Below are 26,682 nucleotides of genomic sequence, written 5' to 3'. Positions count from 1 at the left end.
AGATCAAATTTATATTGTATAGCAGGAATGCCCAGAGTCCCTTCCAGGACTATGTTTGGCCCAGAAAGTACACTGCTATCCCACTACAGGAGGCTGGCTCTGCCTAGCACTACACAGACCCATTATAGGAAATGGAACATGCAAAAGGAAGGAGCTGGGCAGCTCTGGGGAGGAAGGAGAGAAGTTTTCTTGGAGGTAATCAACAGCTGTGGCCAGACAGGTATGAGCTGAGATCATTCCTGTTCTCAGTCTGAGTTTTATAGTGGCCTATAGGTGAATTTGATCATCTCTGTACAAAAGATATAAAGAAAACATATGCTGAAAGCTGTGGTCTATGCTCCGGATGGCATTCATTGTGTTAGGGGTTGCAACTCAGTGCATTTTACCATTCACATCTTTTGCAGCTATCCAGCACTTCCCTAATGATTAGCACTCATTCAAGTTATGGTTAATAAGCCTTCAAATGACTATTTTTTGAAGCATGGACAAGGAATACTTTACAGATTTTACTGAGGCTATATTTCTGGGATATTACTATGCTCCATATACATGATGTGCTCAGTGCTCAGTGCGGTGCCAGCAGTACTGCTGAAGCCTGCCAGCTATTGTCCCTCGGGTCTTACACCCTACTTCCTCGCAATGGATCAGCTACCACATTCACACTGCATGAAATCTCCTGAGTTACTTGGTTGGCTGCACGAACTCAGCTGTGGTATACATCACACAGAAAGTCCAATCGTATAATCCTAACGATCCCGTCTTGTCTTGAAATGTGCAATGACTTGGTAAAGGAATAAAACATATCAGGCATCAAAGTTAGATACGTTTCCTAAATAAAGAATAGGTTGTCACTTTATGGTTTTAAAACCTACGGCAGGATAACCTCCCCCAGGCATAGCAGGGCCCTCTCATATTTCTGTTATGCTGGTTTCCAGGTGTTGTCATAGTTAGGATTTCATACTTTAACCCAAGAACCTAGAGTGTAAGTATCAGTCAATATAATGAGATTAAGGCAAAAAAGAAAAGGCAGCACATGCTATGTGTCTGTGGGTTCGTATCCAAATTCATATCTGCCAAACCTGCCTTGACTTGAGTACAACACAAAAGCTGCCTGGGCGACTCAGAAGTCCTTAGAAGTCCTAACTGAACGCAGCTGGTCTTCTCTATGAAAGGCAGGTGGCTTCTCTTTACATAAAATACTTTTCCTGAAGACAAAATGAAACAACTGTTGGCAGATTTCACTGAAGGACAGAGAAAGCCGATGATTCTTAAGTAGATGGAAGTGTGTGCTGCTGGTGAAGTACCTTTAATCCTGCAGTTTGTCTGGACTCCAAACCTCTGTCAGGAAGAAAAGATTACGGAAAGGCTCATAGCCCAGGGCAGCTACAAAGCAGATTGGTACGGTGCAAGTCTAGGAATGGGTGCCAAAGGAAAGGGTTATGTGGTCCACGGCATGGACTTCAATATCTGGGAAGATCATTATGAGCAGGAAAGTCTCCAAAGAACAACTGGCATTCAGACACAGCTTAAATGAAAAATATAAAGGCCAAGCACTCCATTGCCATTTGTGACTTTGAAAGATTCCCTAAGTTTGCATTCTCAATTAAGAAGAAGAAAGAGAGAGGTTAGTAGGGAAAATGAATGCAAGAAAATATTTGGTACAAAAACTGGATGGAAAGAAACAACGTTGAATGCAACTATTCTGAGACTGAGCTTTAACTCATAGTCTTCCCTAAGCCTGCTAGGAGATGGGCTCCCAGTTGCACCCCTCTGGTTTCCATCAGACAGAAGCACGATTTTGCTCTTGCCAGGGTTCCCAGGGAGGGGTCCTCATCGTGAGGGCTTCCCAGGAGCTCAAGAAACTGAGAACTAAGGGTGAGAACACAGGAGCAGAGGGGAAATAGGAAACACTTAGATTAACAAGACAGAAGCAGCACAGAGAACAAAAGCATTCAGATTTGGGAGGAGGAGACGAGAAAGTGAAGCAGCTGTGTCAGAATCACCTGCTTCTAGTTTGCTATCAGACCAAGATCTGCTGGCTAATTTTCAGAAACCCAATGAAGTTTCCATTTCAAAACCCAAGTCAAACAAGATCTTTGTTTTGAAAGCACAACCCACGTAGCGAAACACTGTGTGCAACATAGACAGCCGGGCTGGAAGATCCTGGGTCAAAAATCCAACCTCCTCAGCCACTCTTCTTAAAAAAGGATGCTGATAACTAAGACCCTCTGATAGCTAAGCATGCTGAGAAGAGCCTCCACTACAACAGCACTGTGCTTTGGGCCCACTTTTTGCAGACAGTTTGTGTGAGCGCAGGAAGGAGAGAGATTAGCACGTTTGCAGCAGGTAAGAGAGACTTTGTTAGGGATATGTTCAATATGGCACCCACCACACTCTGGACAGATGGAAGGGGGCTTAGCTAGACTAGGAAAGGAGAAACTCATTTGAGAATCATACTGCTACACATTATTTCACTGTTCTTAATCTATGCCGGATCTAGGCTATTATAGAAAATTAAAACCTAAATACATTTCCAGTCACAGCTCACGCTACTTGCCTTTAGTAGAAAAGGTATTTAATTTCCTGATTTAAATTTCATCATCTTTTTTTCCCTTACAAGCTTAGAATACTCAACCAACAGAAACGCTATCTGCTTTTTAATTACGGGGATGAAAACATCTTTTTGCTTCTTAGCAAAGCATGAGGTAATTTTCTTAATGTTGATAAGTTTCTCACTGACTTGGAATCTTTATTATATGGCTGAGGTAACTGACAGCAATCCACTTTCTAAGGATTGGTATTGAGTCAATTTGAGCCAATTCAGCTATTCGAAATGCACAGCATAAACGTATCATTTAATATATTATTTCAAATTACCTTTTTTATTATCCACTAAACTGTTTTTGTTGTTTGAGCAATAAATGTACCCATAAAATGTAAGATACGGACATGAATATGATATTTTTCTCTCCGTGTTCAGCTGTAAATTTAATAATTATTTTAAAATAAAAACATTTCCCCCCTCAGAAGAGAGAGTTTTCTAACAAAAATCATCTGCCTGTAAACTCTCTATGAAACATGTCCTCAGATTTCCTTGTAATGTTAATCCTGCAGAGGGAATTCAGATGCTCTGCTGGTAAAAAATAGCAGATCTACAGTGACAACTAAGTGATGATTTTCTTCAAGTCCTTTCTAGCTAATCTGATTCGAGAAGATTCCAAAGTGCATTTCCAGTTTTAAACATCTTTATGTACCATTGACACTCCAAATGCGCAGGATTAAATCCGAAACAAAACGGAGGGATTCACACTGCATTTCTATCTCTGGCATGAGATGCAGAGTCATTTAGGACCAGCCACATCAGCTGATTACAGAATCATAAAATCATTATGGTTGGAAAAAACCTCTAAGATCATCTTGTCCAACCATCCACCCACCCCCGCCATGCCCACTACCCATGTCCCTCATCTGATGCTTCAGCTGCCCCTTCAGTAAAGCAATCCACGATGGCATAGGTCTTAGCAATCGTTGGTTGGAAGACAATGTACAAAGGAAAAGGAATTGAAAACAGCGATTTTGTCTTTTTTTTAAACCTTTACATAAAGTCAACATAATTCTGGTCGCACACCTGGAATTGGCAGTGAAACACAGACAGGCTGGTATCTTATGAATGACTCATCACTCACACAGGTTCTTCATACACGCCTATATATTTCTGGGTGTCCTGAAGCACTGTTTTTCATGTTTTGCTTCATTTTTGAAAACATAGGTGCTGTTTGTAGCTACGTACACATATGTATTCACACGTAATTCCTATCTTTAGAATCAAAATCTTAATTATTCACCATTTGCCACACTACTGTATCAACATATTACTATTTAAATACAGGTGATACTACATATTGCAGCTCTTCATCTGTGAGTGTTGTCTTGGGGCAACAAATGCACACACAGCAATATTAGCTGATTTGAAATGCACACGTTTATAGATATACACACATACTCACAAGGGATACAGTCTCTCACTGTCAGGAAGTCTGTATACAACTATTGAGTAAAACAGTGTTGATTGATTAAACTATTCTAATTTACATTAATAACAAGCACTGTACAACAGCTTTCACCTAACTTAGCACTCACAAGAGGAAAGCTCAGCTACTCCCTGATTTATATCTCTCGTATCCAATTATAGATCCAAACACCTAAAATTCCCTCTTCCCAGCCCTTTATTCCACTGTAATTCATCATGCCATATCTTAAAATAAACACAAAGTGTAACACAGCATACAAAAGCTCCCATTAATTATCAGTATCCACCATGAGACTACCTACAGATTTGCAAGATTTCCTTCAGGAATATCTCATCATGAAACATTTAAAGGGCTCCATGACCTGAAAAAAAGACCAGCGGTGTAGGTAGGAGGAACACACCCCGTAAGTGCTGACCACTTCTGGTGGTATCCTACCAGCAGAAGTTCACACAGATCCCCTTTCCCTTGCTCTCCTTTTCCCAGGTCTTGCAGCCAGCTCTTACCTCAATGGTGTACTGCTCAAAGATCCGGAGCTGAAGAAAGATATCTAGCTTAATCTTCCTCTCATGGAAGAGCTCTTCCATCTGTACCTGCGCCTCGTCCAGCTGCTGAAGTACAGATTCAATGTGGCTGATGGAGCTGTTGTGTGGGGTCTTATTGTTGGAAACGGCGGAGTCCCTGTGGCAAGGCAGAGAGCATGGTTAAAGATGAGCTTCCAGGCAGGCAAAAGAGCAAGAAGTACATACTTGTGATCCTGGGTGCCACTGAGAAGTGAGCCCAGGCACAAAGGGCTAAGGGAAGGGAAGGTGTATGCAACACTCCTCTCTTCTACTCTTGAAACTGTGTAGAACTGTGTAGAAAGAAGAGGTCCTGAGCTCCACAAACAGCTTGAACAAGGGGATTGTCCTTTCTTGTGTTGGGACGCTGTGACCTGACACATACTTGTGAGGGATCAGAGGGGCAGAGAGGGGAAGAATGGCACATCCACCTCAAGGGTTCTCTTAAGGAGCCAGGCTGGCAATCCCATTGAGTCCTAGAGAGAGCAATCTGCTCCAGCCTACACTCACACTACCCAGAGGCACCAAACTGAGCTGTCACTAAGCCCCCTGGGCCCTTAAGTGTTAACTTTGTGCATTTGCTTCAGTTAGGTTAATTGAATCAGAATTACCAGGATCTTAGACTAAGGAGATAGGGATGCCTTGATTTCCTCTGGGTTACTTTGTGTTGTTATAGACTCAGAATACAGAGCAAAAACTCCATGGTACAATGGTGACCTTCAGTTGTATTTCCACTAAGGTGATGAAAATGAGTGCCTGTGAGAGGTCAGAGTGCTCCAAGTCTGTCTGTCCAACCTGCTCAAAGTCATGTGATGGCACCTGCATATTTAAACCAAACCACCTGAAAGCCCCATGATACCCTACCGGTGCACAGGTCTTTCCAACAGTGTAATAGGATGGGGTGGATAAGGCAGCAGGCCTTACCATCACCACTTATCAGTCTATAGTTCTGCCATAGTGGTGAACTTGAGACAACTACAAATCCACCAGCACATACTGGACTATCAGTGCATCAAACTGTATAGGGAACAATATTAGAGGCTAAGCCAAAGGTCAGGTGATGCTGCCAGGTCACCATGCTGTCCAACGGAGCCCAAATGCAGCTGGAGCTGCTAAGTAAAAGTACCCATGAAGTCTGCCCATGGTCAAACAGTGTTAGTGTTCCTAATTTTTTATGTTTCTATTTCCCCTTTCTGGGTTGGATTTTCCTTCCATCAACACCTAGCAAAATGAGTAATTGTCTCCAGAAATGGTGCAAAATGATTGTGCTTTGCTCTTTGCACATTACCATCATGTAGGGTCAGATCAAAACAGCACGCAATCAACTTATACTTAATTGAACACTGTCAGCAAGAGTAATTGAGAAAACGAACAAGCATTTGCCTGAACATCTGAAGCCTAAGAATACAACTAAAAATGCAGAATGCTAATAACTGCTTAGTTATTTGCTCTTTCTACGTGCTTCTGCTCTTCTACCTCAAATGCTTGCTACTTGATACAATATAGTTCAGATGCTCCAGAATTATTCTGAAGCATGAACTTTCAACTCCTCTTGCCTATAAGGGAATATTACAACAATATTACTCTCCTCAGCTCTTACAGCCACTGCCCCTCTGTCAGTCTTGTTTTTTCACCTCCTTGGTGAACTCAGAGTCTCTTTCTGCTTCCACCTTTGAGCTGTACATAGAAAGGATGGATAAAGATAACAAGGAGAGATTTTAAAACTACAGTTTAATGCAAGGCCACATTCAATCGTGTTCTGCTTACTCCAGTCAGCACCTGTCTTCTATAAAAGGACAAGAAATAAGCCTTCATTCAAATACAGGATTATTACTATTCATATAATATCTAAATGACTCAATGAATTATTCAAGGCTGGCAGATATTAGATCTCACATGGGACCTAAACACACACTTGGTTTTATAAATTCTTTTTCCTCAAGCATTTCACTCTTCAAATCAAACCACACTTGCATTTCAGTGGCTGATGCAATACAAAAAAAATGGGATGTAATAATCTGGTATTTTTCCATAATCTCCTCAGATAAGGTCTTGAGATCCCTATATAGTCCAGTTTGAGAAAGATTTCCTTCTGGAAAAAGACATTCCTGAGACTGGATGCTTCCATCACAAGATTTATTGTTCTGACTGGCGATAAGAAATCCTGGGAAAGAATTTATGAAAGATACTCAGTATTCTTCGGAAGGATATAAATTAGGGTTCAAAATGAAGAGAAATTATTGGAAAAAAAAAAACCAAAATAAACTTTGGGCAACATAGAATCAGGGTTTGTTCACTGCTGTTGAGTTTGTTCAGAAGGAACACTGTGCTCCTGAAATCACCTTGAGCACTTTAACTGGGAGAAAGCTCAGTGAAATGTACCCATTATCAAAACCCCATGTGCTGAGCTACCGTAAGAAAAACAAGATCTGTAACTCATCCCTGCCTTACTGCTACCCCTAAGGCTCCTGTTCATTCACCTCTCACTGGGGCAAGTCGCTGTTCCGACTTTTGCAGATGTGCAGAACTATTGCCCTCAGCAGCACTTCCGGAAATGCAGTTCAGAAGACCTTCTTTGTGTTGACTTCTGAGAATGGTGCTCATCTCAGAATAATAAAGAGCGAGAAAAGTGGTTCCACATTATCTACGGTGTTACACTGCTGGTAGGTGCTGTCTCCTGATTCAGACATTGAAGGCCCTGAAGATTCCCTGCAAAGAGCAATCCCAGGTATTGCATTTAACTGTCCTGGGTAGCTGAGCCTTTCCTGTGCTATCTGAAGGAGACACAGAGTGCTATTACACCAGTGATCTCCTCTAAACCAATATCTGTGCTCTCAGAGATAAGGACAAGAAATGGAAACTTCTCCAAGGTCCCATTAGTTTTATTCATTTTAACCTGTGCTGTGACATGCTTGATATGAGTGCTGCATTTCATTTTCTTCATTGTTGTAGTGTTTGCAATCTCCAGCAGCTCTTCACAGCAGGTACTGGGTGACCCATACACTGAAATGCAATGCTGTGTTAAGGGAAGACTGCAGCAATTCCAATCTTTCCTCCTTTCCTTTATCTGTGTGTTCTTTACTTTTGCCAGCAGCTACAAAAACTCAGTGGGCACATGCATAGGTGGTTTTATGTTTTCTCATGTAGTTCTGTTTCACTCCTTGAATGAGTCCAGGGTCACATTGCAGGCCATGCTGTTAGATGCTTGGATCAGAGACCATCTTGACTGGTCCCTGGCACAGGTGTTGGCATTTCACAATGTTTAAGCATGATACCAGTTTCCAAAAAAGTCTCAAAACTGAGACCACTCTTGCTTTTCAAAGACTGAAGCTAAAAATTTTAACACTGAACTAGATGATCTCAGACATACCCTAGTCACCTCTTCACTTGCATGACCTTGCAGCTACTACAGCAGCCTTTCTCCTACAAATGCTGTTCATACTGATGCTCTGCTGACTCCCCAGCCCCAAGCATCACTCTGACCACTGTACAACTCCGCATTCTGCTTTCCTGTTGACTCTGGTGCAAGCAAAAACCTTCAGGCCAATCTGACAGGCTCCCAGGACACCCTCAATACAGGCTCTTCCTGCAATCCCAAAACTCCACCTGATGGGCTTTATACAGCGTCCTTTTCATGGTCTTCTCCACGCGTGTTCATGCTGGAACATCATACCAATAGGTGGAAGGAGCAACAAGAGAATATTTTCGTTCAATATTTCACCACCATTGCTATGATCTCTTAGAGGTGCCTTAAACTTTGCAAGAAAGCCATGCACACCTTTGGTTAACCTGGTATGGGCAGCCATACGTGTGTTCTCTTTAGCCCCCTCCATCTGGCAGCATACAAAGTACAGCATGCTTCCTTGCTACTGTTTCATCAGTAAAGATGCATGGATGGATGGAGCCCAGCTTGTTCTTCCCCTGATCCTTTCTTTCCAACTCTGGTCTCAGAAGCAAAGCCATTCTTTTCTCTCATTCTACTCTGTGACATTCAGCAAGATGAGGCATTTACACAGTCCGTTTCTCCTTGTGGAGACTATGGAGGAAAGCTCAGCCTGGGGCTTTAGTAGAAGACCCAGCGGCTCCTGCAGGGCTCCTAAGGGTGGAGCTCCACCAGCTCATTTCATTACCCAGGTTGCAATAGGCACCTCTGGCTTCTCCTGTCATGGCTCTGCACTTCTCGTGTTAGATCCAAAGGCATCAGAGTGGGGAACCCGAGACATGAGATTGACAGCCATGGGTCAAATGTATAAGACTCATTGCATTTGGTGCAGGACATACATTCTGTATGTACATGGAGTATAGACATTGTGTAGAGGTAGACGAGGGCAATCTATGACAATGTAAAGATCTTAAGAACAAAAGATTTCATGGTTTGGGGCTCAGTAATGTTAGTAAAGGCAGGAAAACTCCACTGCTGCTAATGAACTTAAAGCCATAGAAAATCACTGTGAATGAGAAGGAGTGAGAGAGCCCTCAGAAATACAAGTTAGGGGTAAGCTTCCTATGCTCCCTGCAAACATGAGTTCTACTACAGATACAGACTGAAAAAGCAAAAAGCTCCAACTTCCCTGAACCAGTCACTTTGTGTATTTCAAATCAGGTAAAACAAGCTGTTTTAATTCGTAATGCAAGCAGAGCTGGCAGAAAGGACCCTCCCTTACAGTATGAACAAACCCCACATGGACAAAGATAAATAGAAGGGTGCTGCATGCAAAATGAGAGAGTGAATACTGTTAGACATGCACATGTTTTATTAAGAGGAATACACTTCTCTTATACCAGGACTAACCGTATAAATCACAAGGCCCCAGCTCACAACCATTTAACAATCTTCCATAAATATCCACTAAAAATATTCACCTGAAACGCATTTGTTTCAATTCACTTTGCTGTGCCTATAAATAATCTCCCTGTCAAGCAGCAGCCCACGCCGATGCACAGACTACTCCAATCAGTCCACACAAATCACTCAGTGCAATTTCAATACATTACTCAAAGAAATTGAAGAATAATAAATAAGCAAGGAATGAATAAACTCTCCCTATTAATTCTGAACCTACATTTCCCCATTTATGCACACCTCAACCACAGCATACGGCAGATTTCTTGCCACCTGTCCTCCAGGTGGGTGCTTACCTGAGCTGCTGGATTAGATCTTCCCCTTCCTTAATAACATTGAGGGTAGCATCCAAGGTGGCTGTTTGCTGCTGCTGAAACTGCTTGATAAGCTCCTGAACCGCATCCACAGAGTCAGCACAGACATCCTCTAAGAGCTCCTTCTGCAGATCTTCCATCCATGTCCACAGCTGGGAAGGAGGGGAGGGAAATATAAATCAGAGAGGGATTGAGATTTAACCCTCTAATTCCAGATCAGAAAGCATTAACTAGGGCTGCGTATTTCACAAGGAAACTGATCAGAAGTTTTCTAAGATAAAAAGATTAATAGATTCTATTTGATGCAAACCCATTTTAAGCAATGAAGTAAAATAAATGTAATATCAGGGTGTTTTTCTTTTTTTTCTTCCCCAAAAATGAATACGTGACTCAGTCCCTTGTGTGGCAACTAATCTAATGTTATTCTTCTTATTAATTCTTTACACAAGTAATAAATTACAGCGTCCTGCAGCTGTGATAGCCTAACCCTTTCAGGAGCTGTGTGCCATCAGCTCCTATTAATTTCACATTCAGTTGAAGCCTGTTGCAGGACCAAGACTTAAAATATTTGTTATGTCTGCATGGTACTGACTGAAGTATAGCTGTACTTGCTCAGCTACGCCTTCCCAGGCACAAGGTTATGTATTCTGTTTTATTTTGTTTTCTCTTCCCTTCCCTTCCAAATGGAGCTCAGACTCTGCTCTGTGAGTTTTGGAAAGCCAAGGCATAGGAGACAGCGATTTCACCCACACAAATCTGTTCATTCTAAATAGCCTTGACTACCAATTTCAAAACAACAACAAAAAATCATTTGGGTAAGTGCTTAGCTGAGAATTTCCAGCCAGCTGTTCATCAGAGATGGGGGCAGCAGCAGGCAAGCCCCAGCCTCCCGTTGGCTGTGAAGCCTCAAAGCGAGTGGAGGTTTCCCCTTTAAGCTTGCTCTGAAAATGAGTGTAAAATTGCACCAACTGAGCAGGCAATCTGCCAGCAAATCCTAATGACTCCACCAGAGTGACTATTTTCTGTGCCATGCCTGCCCCATTAACCCACATTCTGCTGGTACGTTCTGCACGGTAGTGGGGAAGCACAGGAGCAGAACCCAGCATCCCTGCCCTGGGAAATGTCAAGGGATGCGGCGCTGCCCAGCCGAGGAGCAGCAAAGCAATTTGCCTCCAAGGGAGTGAGAGGTACACACGGAGCAGACGACAGACGTTGCGTGGGGGTGGCAAAGGAGCTGGGAAAAATGTCTCTGTTCAGAACGAGATGCACTGGATCCCCATCCTACGGGATTTCTTCTGAGACTGCGAATTCTGTGTGTCCACATAGAATGGGAGGAGGAGAGAGATGCTCTCAGCACCAGCTGGCCGGGCTTCTCCCAACAACGGCCAAACCTAAGGCTATCACCCCAATCTAAAGCAAAATAATCAACATCAGAACCCGTCCCAGCACTGCTGGTGCTATCAGAAAATAGTGAGTCTGGTTCCCCATCCTCTGTCCTCACCTCTGCTCACAGCTCCATGCTGGACAGCCTCACGCCACTTCCAAAAACATGTTTCAAAACATCCACTTAATTAATTTGAAAGCTTTTCAGTTAGCTTTTCAGCTTTGAGTATTCTGGGTGAACCCTTCTGGTTATAGTCATATAATCATAATTGCTACACTACTGCTGGCCTAAAATGGAATGTCTTTGCTCAGTTTATTTACATATTTTCACTTTCTCAGAGGAAAGGCATGATTTAAAAAGGCAAATATTAATACAAGAAGCAAATACTATTAGGTAGTCGGGCTTGTGTAATAGGTGAAAGAGTGAAAGCACATTGAAAGAACCAAAAGGAGAGCATTTCTATTTCTGAGTTCCAGGTGCTGAACTCTGGGAAGCTACCAGAAGGGAAAATGCATTAAAGCCTTTATCTCTGAGTCACATTCAGAACCATCCCGGCTTCGAGCTGATCCCTGCTTCCACTCAAACAGCAGGGACAGCTGGACTATAACAGGCGAGGAGCAGGTTTGGGGGAATATTAATTTTCTCTGCTTATCAGATCTTCAAGTAATAGAGCACTCTGTACATACAGAAGTGAAAAATGGCCATGTGTATAAATCATTCTGTTTCGAAAAGCCACTCATTTTTTTTTTTTAATTTCTTGCTGCTCTTCATCATTTTTTTTTTTCCACTTAAGATAACAAAATAAAGCTCAGGGAATTTCCGCTACACAACTGAAAGGGAAATCAAGAACTTGCTCCACTCTGGGCAACGTGTAGATCTCTTGAAATGACCACGTTAGAAGCAGCAGGGAAGAACTTTTCCAGCCCCCCACTACGACTTCAGAGGAAAACCCTTTTTCGAAAGCATCTCCAGCACCTCCAGCACCAGCCAAAAGGATCTGGACTTTGAAGATCCTACGTCACATTTTGAGTATGCTTCTGCCTCAAAGCAGTTTTGGAACACTTAATAACCGCACTGTACTCACCTGGAACTGAAACACTTACTAATGTTTGAGTACTAGAATATTGGAACTCATATTAACTTCACATGTTCCCATAAATGACCTCAGATTGTAAGGATTTGCATAATAAAAGCTATCAGAATCTAGGTCATCCTTGACTCAGAGGCCTTTAATCCTTTAGACTCCACCAATCCCTGGGAAATCCTAATACAAAGAATCAGCCAATATTAATAAGATTAGGAAGATCTTTCAGGAACAATTTAGAATAGGAGCCTGATTCAAAAACCTCCCAGGTTATGTGCTACAACTGACAGCACCTGAAATAAATTACCACCAAACCCATTTGTGAATGCCACAGAAAGAGAAGACGAACTCCATGTTACCGCAGCACCACAGTCAGAAGAGCTGTTAATCATGAACCAGAAATCACATCCTGGCTTGTTCCTGTTGGTCACAGCTCAGAAAATCAGCCCCTTTTAGTGCTTGGTATTTAATTCCAATGCAACTATTCCAATTATTTTTTTAAATCGCCACCATTACAACCCCAAATTATCAGGCACCTTCTCTTAAACTGCTTAGACTGAATGTAGAGTTCACATTTTTGTTGAAAATTGATACATGACACAGGACGACTTTTATCTCAGACTTGCAAAATTTGACTTTTCCTCTTTTCCTCTTTCCTCTCTCATTCTTTGCATGAGCAGAACTTGTGAGCACCTGCCCATTCCCATACACGTTCCAACCTACTCCTATTCACTCGATCCTGTAAAGGATGTGTGTGTAGCTGCATGAAAACATTTCAAATACCAACACAGCATTTCCACACTCTGCTGTACTGACTTCTACTAAGCTTGACACTGATGCACATGACCAGAACAGATCATTTCTGAATTGTATTGCTTAACACATCCAAAGACATAGAATCTTGCAAAACAATGAAGAAAAACTTAAAAATATGTATTTTTCAAATTGATCTGTGCTTTGGTACAGCTGATTGGATTCAGAAATACTAATGTATTAATGGCAGACCCTGATTGAAGTTCAGCAGAGAGATCCAGCCACAGATTTGACTCATACAAAATAAGTTAGTCTACAAACTTCATAGTTGTCAACTACACTAAGGTAAATATCTAGCCCTAAAATGATCATGCTGAGGGGGCTCCAGAATGGAGGCTTTATTTACCGGGGTAACCATGGCTTTAAACAAGAAAAACAGTTCTCATATTACTAGATCACTGGAAGAGTGAAAGCCCCCTCTTTTGGGGTAGCTTTTGGGGAAGCATCTGGCACTTCTCTTATGCACTGTAGCAACTTCTTTGTCTTCCTTGGCATGAAACATGGGCAGCTTCCCTCCACCCAAGAGACAATACAGCTCTTTATTCTCAGCCATTTCGTCTGATGAAATACCCTTCATTTTACTCAAGTACTTAATGAGACCACTTACTGGAGGTTTGAAGGACATCTGTGCCTGTTACCTAGAAATTAATGCTTCTGATTTAGAGCAAGGGACCACTTAAAGTAAAAAAAAAAATCTGAAACCTAGAGAGATTGCTGAAAAAATCTTGCCTGCATGTTTGGAATAACTATTAAGCACCTAGTGTTTGTATGCTGCTATTTGTAAATGCCACTGATGAGTTCTAATCCCCTCCCAAAACAATTTACAAACACTGAGTAACAAGCGAAAAGCAAAGAAACAGTTGATTCAACCCATGAGAACTACCAGTGTGCAACATTTTTGCTACTTCTTCCAAACAAAGGTGTTAATGGAAACAAGCAGCTCTGCAGGATATATGCTTTACTCCTTTATGCTATCAGAGGAGCACCATGTGTTGCAGAGCATGCCACAAAAGGATGTTCAAACCAACTCTGTAAAGTGAATGTCCATCATGGGAACCATGGCTAGAGCAGAACTGGGAAGAACTCTGTGAAATATTGGACTCCCTTTCCCCATCTGATTCGTGCTGCTGCCACACCATGAATTCTCATGAACGTGCACAGATGCAAGCCACACTGAGAAAAATAAAACTGAGTTCTTCCAGAGAGAGATGTCCATCAGTGCTCCTTTTCTCTCCTTTTAAGTGAGGCTTCTATAAAGCCATTCTGAGCAGTGACGTCCGGACTCATCGTTCCTGGTGGTTTTCAAGAAAAGGGCACTGAAGGACATGGTTTAGTGTGTATGGTGCAAATGAGTTGATGGTTGGACCAGATGATCTCAGTGGTCTTTTCTCACTTTAATGATTCTATGAACTGTTTCTCCCTCGATTTCTCCCCACCAACACGGTGGACATAATAAAACTTTTCAACGTAACTGATTTTCAGCAGTTGATAATTATTCACACTTAGCATCCAGGGCTGCCGAAGTTGAAGGAAGCGATGGTTGATATAATTTGAGAGTGTATTTTAACAACATTTTCTTAAGTCACAAAGGCACATGCAAAGTCTGATGGGAATGTCAGCAGAAACAAGTAAAACAACACATGTAATGATGAGCTGTAATGTGACCACTTGCCACCAGTGAGGTGTCACATGATGGCAGCACACCTAATAGGATGTGACAAGAAGGGATATGACTAGACGCTACATATGAAATGCTGCAATATGTGACTTCCATGGTAAGATGCAGCTGATGAGACACCCCGCTGCATGACATATTGTCAGATACCACCAAGCTGGTTGGGAAGAAGCAGTGAGTAGAAAGAAAGGGAACGTTCTGTGAAGACAAAAATATCCGATCTTTTCCTAACCTCTTTCTGGCTTTTTCCCCTCATCCTCGCCAATTTCTTGACATTCATCCTTGGCTGGGCTGCATCTGGTACTTCTGTATGCTAGCACTTTTTAATTAGTAACCTTGCCTATGGCAAAAGGATTTGCAATGCCTAAACATCTGATCCTTTTTCCAAGTCCTGCATGGACCAGATTGATATAGCACAAAATAATCTCCTCTCAAGGGAAACACAATTTGGGTAGCTATGCTTGTATCAGGGAGTGCGTAGATCTTCAGCCCAAGGTCATGTAAATGTAGTTCACGGCCTATTTGCTCTAGGAGAGGAGTTGGTTTATGACAGAAGAATCAGTTGTACATGTTCTATGCTTCTATAACCACCATGAATTGCAAAATCACGTTCACCTTCTAGTATAATTTTAATATGTTACTTGTAATTATGAATCTGGATGTAATTAGCTGCAGTAATTGTACTAAGCAAATCAAATTTTGCACATCATCACACTGATACATGCTTGGAGAAGTTCTTCCTACATCAAAAGATTTATTCAGATTTACATCCATGTAATACGGTACAATTTGGTGCAGGAGGAGCTTTCCATAGCTGCAAACTATGCTCTCCAAATTCAGCAGAATACTCAAACAAATACACGTACCATTAGGTTTTCCTCTAAATTTATCCCAAATAGGAGTTGTACTACATCTTCCCTTTGTGCTTTTGATCACTGTATGACTTGCAGTCTTAGCCCTGATTGGAGCCCTTTGTGCAACTTCTTGCTCTACGCTCTAGGAACCTCAGAAATAAATCACTTGTGACAATTCTGAATCATTCTGCATCTTGCTAAGGATTAAACAAACTGTGTGACCTTTTTCTAACCAAACAGTCCTATTGAATCCATCAGCCTGAAACACTACATCGACATTAACCATTTAAAACTAGTTTTATAGACTCCATTGCACACGCACACTGAAGGGGCAACAGAACATGTTTTTTGAGTGATGACTGAATTACAGGAGTGTCTCTGCAGGCTTTGATGAAGAGTACCCAACACACAAATTGTCACAGGCACCGGCTGCCTATGCTGTTGCCTTTGTATACAACAGCAAAAGCTGGAAGCCCACATGATGGAAGTGGGAGAAGCCTGTCTTCCGCTATGTAAGGCAATCAGGAAAATAGGCTATATAAGACTAATAAAAAGGTTCTTAATGAGATTGTGCATCTGCTATTTAATGCCTGTATAAGATGCCCTTCTATCTGCCGCATGAATCACTGCTACCTGGAGAGCGAGGCATACAGGTTGAAGCCACAGAAAGCATATGCAAGGATTCTCTAAAGCAGATATTTGATTCATGTGAAGCAATCGGTTACAATATTGGTGACTGGCCTGACAAATATGGATGTCAACATGCAACTGAAGCGCAGACTGTCTTGGTGGATAACAGGTTAGCCCTCAGCCAGCAGTGTGTTCCTGTGGGGACATCAAGGGATGTTGTGGAGTCTCCCCTGGCGATATTCAAGACCTGGCTGGATGTTTTCCTGTGTAATCTACTGTAGGGAACCTGCTCTAGCAGGGGCTTGGACTGGATGTTCTCCAGAGGTCTCTTCCAACTTCTCTTCTATGTGTCTGCTCGAGCTCTGCTGCAGGATGGGCTTCCTAGATTTGGTCTATGTGGCTGCATTTGCAAGCATTTAATTCTCATTACCTTGATTGTACCTCACAACTTTTCTTTTCTAAAGGAAGAAGATCACAGATGGCAGATTTTTATTCAATAGTGGTTTGGCCATGCTCCAAACTCCTCTGCTCGAGAGCGCAATGTGCTGCCAGGATACCACAGCTCTCTCCATTCTTAGCTTCATAATCCTGCATGAAGAAACCTGGCTTCTGGACAACAAATGGACAGGAAAGATGGGCACCCTGCACCACCTCAGCTATCCTGGTTCTTTGAACTCAGAGCTCTGCTAGCATTACAGACAAGATTTAACCCTGCAGAGAAACCACCCATGAAGCAATGACTGGTGAGTGCATTTTGGTCCAAGTCACAGACTGTGCTCTGGAGCTGGAACAGGAATTTGCTCCTACTTCTTGCTTCATGGCAATTGACTGGTAATAACCCAGAGTCAACTTTTATAGTTCACACAAAAATATTTCTTTATTATACTAGCAGAGCCCTCTCTATGGCCCCAGTTATCAGAATCATAATGGCAGGCTGGCAACTACAGGAACACATCTGTCTTCTCTGAGGGATCTGCCTTCCAAGCCAAGGACAGCACACGTACATAGACGTCACCAGCATGTAACCAAACTTCACTGATTCACCTCCCAGCTCCTAATAGGTATAAATTTAAGGTTTGATGTTTCTGAGCCCTGCAGTGGGAGGAGGAACAGATATTTTCACAGTCTGTTTTTGTATGCTGCTTTAGAAACCTCAGCTAGGATTTTCATCCAATTGAAGGAACAAAATGTGCAGCTTTTCAGTAAGATGTGTTCTTCATTCTAACCGTGAAAAATGCTGGGATGTGAGATGCCCAGTCTATGTATATCATACATGCAGAGAGCTAGTTTGGGTCATTTTAGCATTTTATGCTTTCATTGTTTCAAAATCTGGCCCTAAAATGAGAAAAGCACCAAAATCACTGACCAGGATGGCAGTTCAGGAATGAAGTACACAAGGCAAATACTTCGTAGGAGCCATGCTCACAGAATGAGACCTTTTCAAAGCTTCTAGAAGTTGCCAGCAAGTGGAACTGCTAAACTGATTATCCTCTTCATCACAAGTTTGTATTATCTGATGGGCAGTCGCTCTGAAATGTCTCTATTAGCACTTAAAGTCAAACAACCAATTATTAAGTTCAGTAACATTAGCTGTGAATCCTGGGTCAATTTACAATGAATGTCAGGACTATACAATGTACTCCAGATCCACTGTCACATTTGCTCCATGATTAACTTTGATTCATTCTGCCAACTCTTCCGACTAGAGTCACTAGCTGCCCAGTGAGCTTCCTGCTTCCTGACACAACACAAGAGCCAAGCCCAGTCAAAATTCGTGACCTGCACTAAAATAATTTCCTAATCATGATATTCAACCGAAGCAGAGAGAATTTAATTTCACAGCCCTTGGTTATCAAGTAAAATTAGGTTCACAGTGCTTGCAGTAACTCCCATAACTCACTTGAGGAGCCCCACTGACATCTGTGGGGTGACGAAGGTGACCTTCTGAACACAAATAATGCAGGTCTATATAGGAAGCTGCTGGACACTTTTTGTCCAGGCATTTCTTCTCAGTTTCTCATGGCCTTATCGGACAAGCTGTTCAGAGTGAAACTTTCCACGCCAGGTATCTGCTTTAGGCTGAACTTGATGAATTTTGAGGTCAAAGATCCCGAATGAGAGGAAGGCATAAGAAGGAGTAATTTTGCCTGTGCTGAATAGGAGTCTTGTTTCTGCTTGCAGGAGATGCTTCAGGCACTCCACACTTTTAACCAAGGGTTTGAAACGTTGCAGGGTTGCACTTGATGTCAAGAACGAGTATTATGTCATCCCTGTGAAAATTTGCCCAAATTTGGTCACTTAAAAGACCCCTGCCAAATTCCAGTTGGAACGCGTTCAGTAAGAACCTGCTATGAGTTTGGCAGTTCAACTTTTTCAACGTGAAGTATTTCCTGATTGTGCTCATCTCCCCGTAGTGGGTGAGCCAGGTAGTGCTGGCAGGCTCCACCTGGAACTGCAAGCACTGAGCTCCTCTCGTACTGCTCCTCTGACCTACCAAGGGTCAGTGCACACAGGACCTGAACCTGCCTCTCCTTCCTCTCCTGCTGTTAGCTGTTCTCTTGCAGGACTCAAGGTACAAAGGTGGGAACATGAAACCTACTGAAAAATGAGAATTTTAGAGATAGTAAGATGTGTTTTTCATACTCTAAAAGAGCTATGAGGGTTTTACGGAACCGCTTTGCAGTTCAGGTCAGACCCACGTTCTGTAAATTGATCTAAATCAAAATGTTGACAATGTCCTTTCATGTCTACATTTTTATACCCGGAATGGTAATGCATCCCTCAGAATCATAAGTACAAAACTGTGAGACCAATGTAAAATATCAAGATTCAGACAAAGAATTACAAGATGTAATTATTTGCATTGTGATTCAGGGTGTGGTCTCATCACATCTGCACATTTTTCTCCAGGAGACTCAAAAACTATTCTCTGGAACATCAACTATCCCGCCACTAATTGATTCAGATCTGAAATAAGAACCTGAATTCAATCACCCTTAATCCTGAGAGATGTGACTCAGGTACAAGTCTGTTGAATGCATTTATCCCACTGACAGTAATTTATAACTTTACCCTGCCATACTGATAATTGGATTTGATTCCCAAGGTAGCAAGTTTCTGCTCACACTGTCAGGTATGCCTTGGCCCAAAAAAAGAAAGAAAATATCGACTATAACCTAAGAGAGCATAATGAGTGCTGCAGGACAGCGGGACACAACATCTCTTATAGAAATGACAATATGAAATCTACATCACTCATAAGTTATGATACTAACAGTCACTAAGGGCACAGCTCTAAATTTGTGTCACTAAAATGTTTTTGCCATATCAGAAAGTCATCATTTCAGCCTACTGCATGTATTTTTATAGTAAGGCCAATTTAAAAATAAAAATTAAAATTAAAAAAATCAAAACAATCCTGAATTATTGGTATGCTTAATTGACAGCCGCTTTCATATTCCTTCAGCTGAATGTCACTGCTTAGCATGAGGAGTCCTCTCTCTTATGATGCTTTGACATGAAATGAGCAGTGATTCAAGCCTGTTGGGGGTACAAAAACATCCCCACAATTCTAATTTTAATTGCTCATGAGACGTCTGGATTTAAATTTAACTCAGTGCTGTGTATTGCCCTGAAGAAATTATGGCAAGGAAGATTTCAGAAAAAAAATGTTCATTTGGTAAGAGAGCTTTTCAGAAATGGGAAAAGCTGAAAGTTTCTCAGATGCTTGGAATGCTGGCTGTCACATGTGGAGATGCAGAGGTGGGCAGAGTACAGGGGAAAGTGTGAGAAGTTCACAGTCCATGCACTCAGCCACATCTGGGAACTACTGTGTCACAAGTGTAATTCATCTGTGCTGGGAAGACATGTTTGCTGCAGGAAGATATTTAGGATATTTCCATAAAGACCACGTCAGTAAGACTGATTTTTTCTACTTAACTCTCCCTTTCACCAGTTCTGTCTCAGTAGATTAATATATCAAGAAATAATGAGAATTTGGGAAACGTAGACGAAAAATACAGCTAGTCTGTAGTTTCTTGCATTTTTGCCAAAAAACACTAAACCAACTGTTTATTCATTTCCAAGGACATAAGAGAAACAGTTGCAAATCGTTTAAGGAATGGTTTTCTTTAAGAATTACAAGTGTTGGAATGAATAATGATGGTTATTATTAAGTAATTAATAACGCCTTGTTGAATAATACCATATGTCAGGTGTTAAACACACGAGCATGCCAACCAAACTGCTCTCTCCTTGCCTGAGGACACTCCCAGGTGAAGGGTTTAGGTGGGCAGAGTTCAGTGCAGTACCAGGCCCAGTGCTGCAGGTCGCAGGGCAAGGTTAGTCAGGGAGGTATGTGTTGGCATTCCAACTGGAATGCCTCCTGGTAAAACAGCAGCGATGGATCTCAGATGTTCCTCTGTTTTACTGCTGCAGCAAAAGGATTTCTTGCCTTGACATCTGCTAGAATTTAAATCTGACTCCAAACTATTTCTTTAACTCAACAATAAACTGCCGTTGACTCAAAGGGAATTTTGCTTGATGAATTCTACTTTTAAAACTGGAGTTTAATGCTATCTAAAATGTTACCTAATACAGTGGATTTATTTTTATGCAGTTTCAAAAAACGAGCATGGATGGCGCAGGTCTGGCCTGTACAAGGGAGTAAAGCAAGACCCTGCACCCTGTCCAACCCAGCCCTGCAGGCTGGGAGTTTTCACCATAGCTGAGCGCATCTCCTAGCCAGAGCCCAAGGAGAAATAAGTGAGCTCAACTGGTGTGAAACAGAAAAAGAATATAATGTTATCAGAGGCAGGGTGCAAGAAGAAGGATATTTGTATTTCTTCATTTTTGAGGAATTCTACTATCTGCTTTTCATGTTGAAGGATGACAATGACATTGGTTAAATTGCCATTTTACAATGTACATGAAGGGCCAAGTAAGGCCAAGTAATGAGTCATTTCTACAATGACCAATCTATGGCAAAAAAGACAAGCACAGATCCAAATATGCTCCAAGACTCTCTTGTAACAGTTTGCCCTTTTTGCCAGGTCTCCCCAGCAGCCTTCAATGGCCTCACTTTGTCTGTGGGGATCCCCACAGCTGGCAGACAAATACTAAAACCACAGCAATCTCCCCACTTATTATTTTTTGCTGAGGTATTGGATTGTGTGACTCTCGCCAGTGCTCTCAAGATGCAGAAACGCATCCCTGAAGGAGGCAGGTAGTGACACACAATGAAAAGTGGTGAATATGCCAAAAGCCGGCGTATTTGGCCTCCCCTTCAGTGGAAGTAACATAGGGGTGAAGATGTGAAAACGTCCTTTCTCTTGCAGAGCTACTGTGCATCCTCTGACAGTGGAGGAGCTGCTGGAAGGTGCAGTAACTTTTGCAGCCTCTTTGCACCCAACCCAGTAGCTGTCATCTGGCCAGGTGAATGACGACCTCTGGGTCCAGCCTGACTTTGCTCATGTCCCTCTTTTATGCCACAGCTTGCCCATCTGTCTCTATGAAACAGCTTAGGCACCCAGAGGAATCTGTTCACTCCAGAACTCCCCAAATGACTTCAGATACTTACTGGGCTTTCCAAAGAGGCATCACAGTGTCCATCTGTCCCATGGGTGAATGGCAATGAGGCAGAGATTTAGGGCTCACTTGCAGTACCTAGTAAACAGCACTGATGCTGGTACAAAAGACTGGATTTTTTTTTACCAGTTGAAAAAATGTTGGCATTTTTGTACATCTGCATTTTTTATATACCAGAATGGGGTTCACTGAAACGAGGTGAGTGCAGCTGGATAGTTCCATCCTGGTTGAAGAACAGCAGAGGCGAGTATACTGCACCGCAATCCAAAACCATATAGAGAAGCTCTAGCTCCTAAACCCATATTAGGCAACTCAGTATCCCTAATCATCAGAAGAAATTTAAATGATAGAAAACATTACATTAATACCTTCCTGGAGTCATTTCTATTTTAGTGTTACTAGTCACCAGCTGCATAGGTGAAGCGAGGTTAATCACAGTAGGAAACTGTTATGAAATAATTTGACTGAGGAAATAACTAATTAAGTTTCCCCTGTGGCAAACCAGTGTAGCTGCAAGTGTGTGAACTACCTGGGAAACAATAGCACTATTCATAAGCTTAAAGTAAGTATGCTTTTTTTTTTTTTTTTGGTACATAACAGAAGCAGAACAATCATTCTAAGATGCTATGAAAATGGAAACCTTCATGTATCAATAGCTATAATAGGCATAGTGCTGCTTTCTCCCCCTCCACCAATCTATCACCAACAAACCATCGTGTTTATACGATATTTTTGTTCTTAAGGATCACAGGAGACTCAAATGGTATGAGTTTGCTGAGCAGAGGTGCTGAATGTGTTAATGATGAACACTCTTCTCAACAAGAACAAGGAAACGAATCAGATTTTAGAAGCACTCCCAAATATACTCACTCTAATGACACTGGTCATTCTAATGACATTGGTCATTAGTAGGGTATATTTGGGAGTGCTTCTAAAATTGGTCATTAGAATGACAGAAGGCGTTGACATTGATGACATTGGTCATTAGAATGGGTATATGTGGACTGGACACTTTCAAGATATCATTCAAAACCCACACAAGAAACACATGTGCATACACCCTCTATTTAAGGGTGCTCCCCAACACACTGAAGCTGGCTACACGCAACTCATTTGTAACTTGTAAATCAACAAACAAAGGGTAAAGCTTTCAGATTGTGAGAGCATCTTTTTGATTTAATGTGCTGCTGCAAACAGATGCTACAGGGCATGAAAACAACCATTCTAACTAATTCCATCTCAGCAGAAAGCCTGTCTTTAAAAGTCACTCATCACTGAATGGCCTTTGGTCTGCAGAAAAATGTGAAGTATGCTTTAATTACATCCCCAGTGGCCTCCCATCTGACGGCCTGTCCACTGTATCTCTGGTGAGACGGCCTTATCTCTGGGTATTTTTCAATTACACTAAACTGCATTTATTCAGGTCCTCACTGATTCACTGTATTAATAGGTGGTAGTTTGCTCTTTACCCATAATTTTGAAAAGTGAAATCTGTCTCATTAAAAAATGTAAGACTTCCAGTAACACTTAATAATAATGGCCACGTTAATTAACATCACATTTAAAAGGAATCTCTCTGAGGATACGTATCACACTGCAAGCATGTGTGCAGCGTGAACATCAACTGATGTTCCTATAAGCAATTTTTTGCTTTGTAACAATACATTCTAGTTGTGAATTAACCACCATTTGATTCGTTTGGTATTCTGTCCCTTTATTTTAGTGTAATATACTGTTCATCTTTTTTCATTCACATCTCGTTTTCTGGTTAAAACAGCTCATCATATGCATCAAGCAAACCACTGGAAGTCTGGCATGACGAAGACACCTTTTCTGTCACCTGGGTTTTTAATTTGTGCCCAGAGTCAGCCTCCTGAAGCACAGTGCAAAACACAGAAAAATTCCCTCATGCACATCTTACCTCTTTGGTGTGGGTATGGAAGGAGACTGACATGTCCAAGAGAAGCTTCCTCTGTTCCACCCTCCGGACGAAGTCCTGAATCCGTACTTCCAGATGCCGGGCTGCTTTATAGATCTCTTCAGGGTCACATTCCCCAGTCTGAGCCAACTGCTCTGCAGCCTCTAAAAGCTTGTCTGCATTGGTGTACGTATTCTAGCAGCAAACAAGGCAAGAAACAGAGTATGAGTAATGCAACTGTGGCAAGTAAACCCCTTACTTTCAAAGGCACGAGAGCAAGTGATTACTAGAGCTTTAAAACAACAGGAATAATTCCTACTGGCATTGACATCTGTGGAAGGAGAATGTATAAAGCCACAGAGACTAATCCTTGAGTAGGCATGAAATAATTTCTTGTTTGAAACACACCACTCCAGCCCAGTCCTTCCAGGCACAGCAGCAGGACTGCGCACTTGTTTATTTCCAAGTCCCCTGGAATTTCTCAAAGATAATGTAATGAAGCAAGGGGGTCTCACCTCCCCAGAAGCCAACAGTGCCTCACGTGACACTTGGCTACCAGCTCCATGCAAAGGTCTCCCAACAGCTATCACATTGCAGCATGAAATCATCTTAGCCAGAGATACCTCGGTCTCAAAAAGCATTTCCATCTTAGTGGCTTTCATGAGAAAACTTGCAAGATTTCCTTCAAGTTCACTCTATGATTTTCCACTTATCTGTTGTTCTGCATCACATTTTCAAATGGAGTAAGTCTCTTTGATTACCTTGCAGCTACATGTGTGCAATGCTCAGATTGCTTTGTGGGACACCATTTCCAGTCTGCCTGAGCCATGTACCTGCCCTCTATTACATAAGAATTTGAACACTTCACCATTCTCAATAGGTTTACCTCATAGACACTGTCTTTGCGATACGAGACCTCTCACCCCTAATTTACAGAGTGAAATGAAGAATTCAGAAGCCATATGGTGTACCCAAGACATGCTCGACTTGAGGAAGAGGTGAATTCTATTGCATCAAACATACCTCAGCTTTAAAAGTATCCGATCAACCCTTCCTTCCCTCTTTCATACTTGCTGAAAACACCATTGAATACACTCGAGCATCTCATAAGTAACAGCAGAAACATAACAAGAGTGCAGATCATCTTCTCCATAGCCAGGTATTAAACATAGCCAGTTCTTGCTGTCACCAAAAAAGCTTTCTTCACTCAAATTGAGGCCAATAGCTCTGTGGTGGTTAATACTTAATAAGGAGAGACAAAGATATCAGCTTAAGGGAGTTTCCAGTACTGGGTGGGATCTTCAGCAGTGCTCAGCCTTGTGCTCCAACTGCTCCCACTGGGAATTTTAATCTCCCTTTCAATTGAAGCAGAATTTTAGCACTTTCCTTTTTGAAATCCCACTGAGAATTCTCCTCAATTTAAAAATGCATTAAATTGAAATTTATACTTAAAATAAATTTCAGAACTGTGGACACACATGTACTTCTGAGCATTAAAGGAACACTGTCAAACATGAAAGCCATAAATCAAGTCGTGTTGTTCTTACTGGGATAACACCTTGCTGCAGTCAATAGCTGATACTCGAGAAAATATTGAATACAAAAATGGAATGCTGGCCTCCAAGTGTTTAATGGGGAAAAATATTTCCAGTTATAAAAAGCAGAAAGAAAACAGCTCATTCACTGTTCATTTTCCCAGTTTCTGAAGGCTGACTATAAATACATGGTATTTGCATTTCTCCTTTTGGACTGCGAAGAACATATTCTAGACAGTTCTGTTACCAACAGTAAATTTTTATTCCCTAGCTTTTAGGTCACTGCTATAATGGCCGGGTTGTTAACAGTGGCAAAACTTTATGTTTTAATAACCATTTTTGGAAGCCTCTTTAGCTGAGAATTTGTAAAAAAAATTTCCATTTGCTATAATCTGAGTTAGGGTCCAGTTTCACTTAACAGCATCCTTTCTGAATGATCCTCTTCCAGTAATATTTGGAGCAAATGCCAAAGCTTGCACTATTTGTCAAAGTCTACTCTACTTTTGGCTTTTTCACACATTACCACTGCAACAGCTTAAACGTCAGTCCAGCTCCTTAAGGAGAAGGCTGTCCCTTGCTTTCCTGGACAGCATTTAGTTTTCTTTTAAACAAATTCACTCTCTTATGGCACAGATTTGAGAGACAAACATCTCTGTGGAAGCGCCGTACCAATCGATGATACCAGCGGCCCCTTTCCATCTCAGAATATTCTAGGATTCTATGACAGCCTTTCTGTATTTATCTACCACGCTTATTTTAAACTCAGCTGAAAACTACTGAGATTTTACTGACTCCAATGTGTGATGGAAGCGTGGTGAGTTCACTAATATAATGATCAGATATAAGCGTCCTGGATGGTGAAAAGGGTGGAGGCAGAGCCATAGATTTTTGGGAGAAATGAAGGCAGTGCAGATTAGCCTCGAGGCTTTGGCCATGACACACAAACACTAAATGATGCAGTGGTCCTGCAGTAGTTTCTTTGTACGGCAATGCATCCGCAAAGCATTCATACCTAATTTGGGCCAAGATTGCTACAGTCAGGAGCACTCCTGTTGTGCCCGAGAAGTCTGAACACAGCACATTTGGAGTTTGGTGGAATCTTAGCCCACCTTCTTTCCTGTGTTTGTCCACTGAGTTCCCAGCTAAGTCTCGGGGTTTTAAAAACAGGCGCAGTTAACTATACAAACAGCACTACTGACTTCATCCCTGCCCATACAGAAGGAAGGGTTGGTGCTGAGAGATTTCCAGCTCGGTGGTGCAGACTCAAGAGGTTTAGATACACTTCACATAAACAACCACAGCTGGGAGTTAACCACAGTCTCCTTGACCTCCTGAGCCTGATGTACTCATGAAAGGGCTGTCATCTACTGTCAGATGAGATATAAAAATGGAACATGCCAAATAAGCTAGAGGTTACGTATTTGGTAAAAGTGTGCTCAGTTTTTGTTTGTTCTGTTC

General features: G+C 41.8%; 1 protein-coding gene across 15 annotated transcripts in view; it reads right to left on the bottom strand.

The window, feature by feature from the left end:
- Positions 1-26,682, bottom strand: part of KALRN (kalirin RhoGEF kinase) — a 446,039-nt gene that overhangs the window by 156,718 nt on the left and 262,639 nt on the right. For all 15 annotated transcript variants that reach the window (XM_015289974.4, XM_015289980.4, XM_040703547.2 and 12 more), the window contains 3 exons: positions 23,693-23,884; positions 9,728-9,897; positions 4,535-4,709 (listed from right to left, as the gene is read on the bottom strand). In XM_015289974.4, coding sequence (XP_015145460.2) covers positions 4,535-4,709; positions 9,728-9,897; positions 23,693-23,884 — 537 coding nt within the window. The remainder of the gene's footprint in view (positions 1-4,534; positions 4,710-9,727; positions 9,898-23,692; positions 23,885-26,682) is intronic.

Source organism: Gallus gallus, chromosome 7, assembly GCF_016699485.2.
Source record: "Gallus gallus isolate bGalGal1 chromosome 7, bGalGal1.mat.broiler.GRCg7b, whole genome shotgun sequence".
Taxonomy (NCBI): domain Eukaryota; kingdom Metazoa; phylum Chordata; class Aves; order Galliformes; family Phasianidae; genus Gallus; species Gallus gallus.
This window is presented reverse-complemented; position numbering and strand designations above follow the sequence as displayed.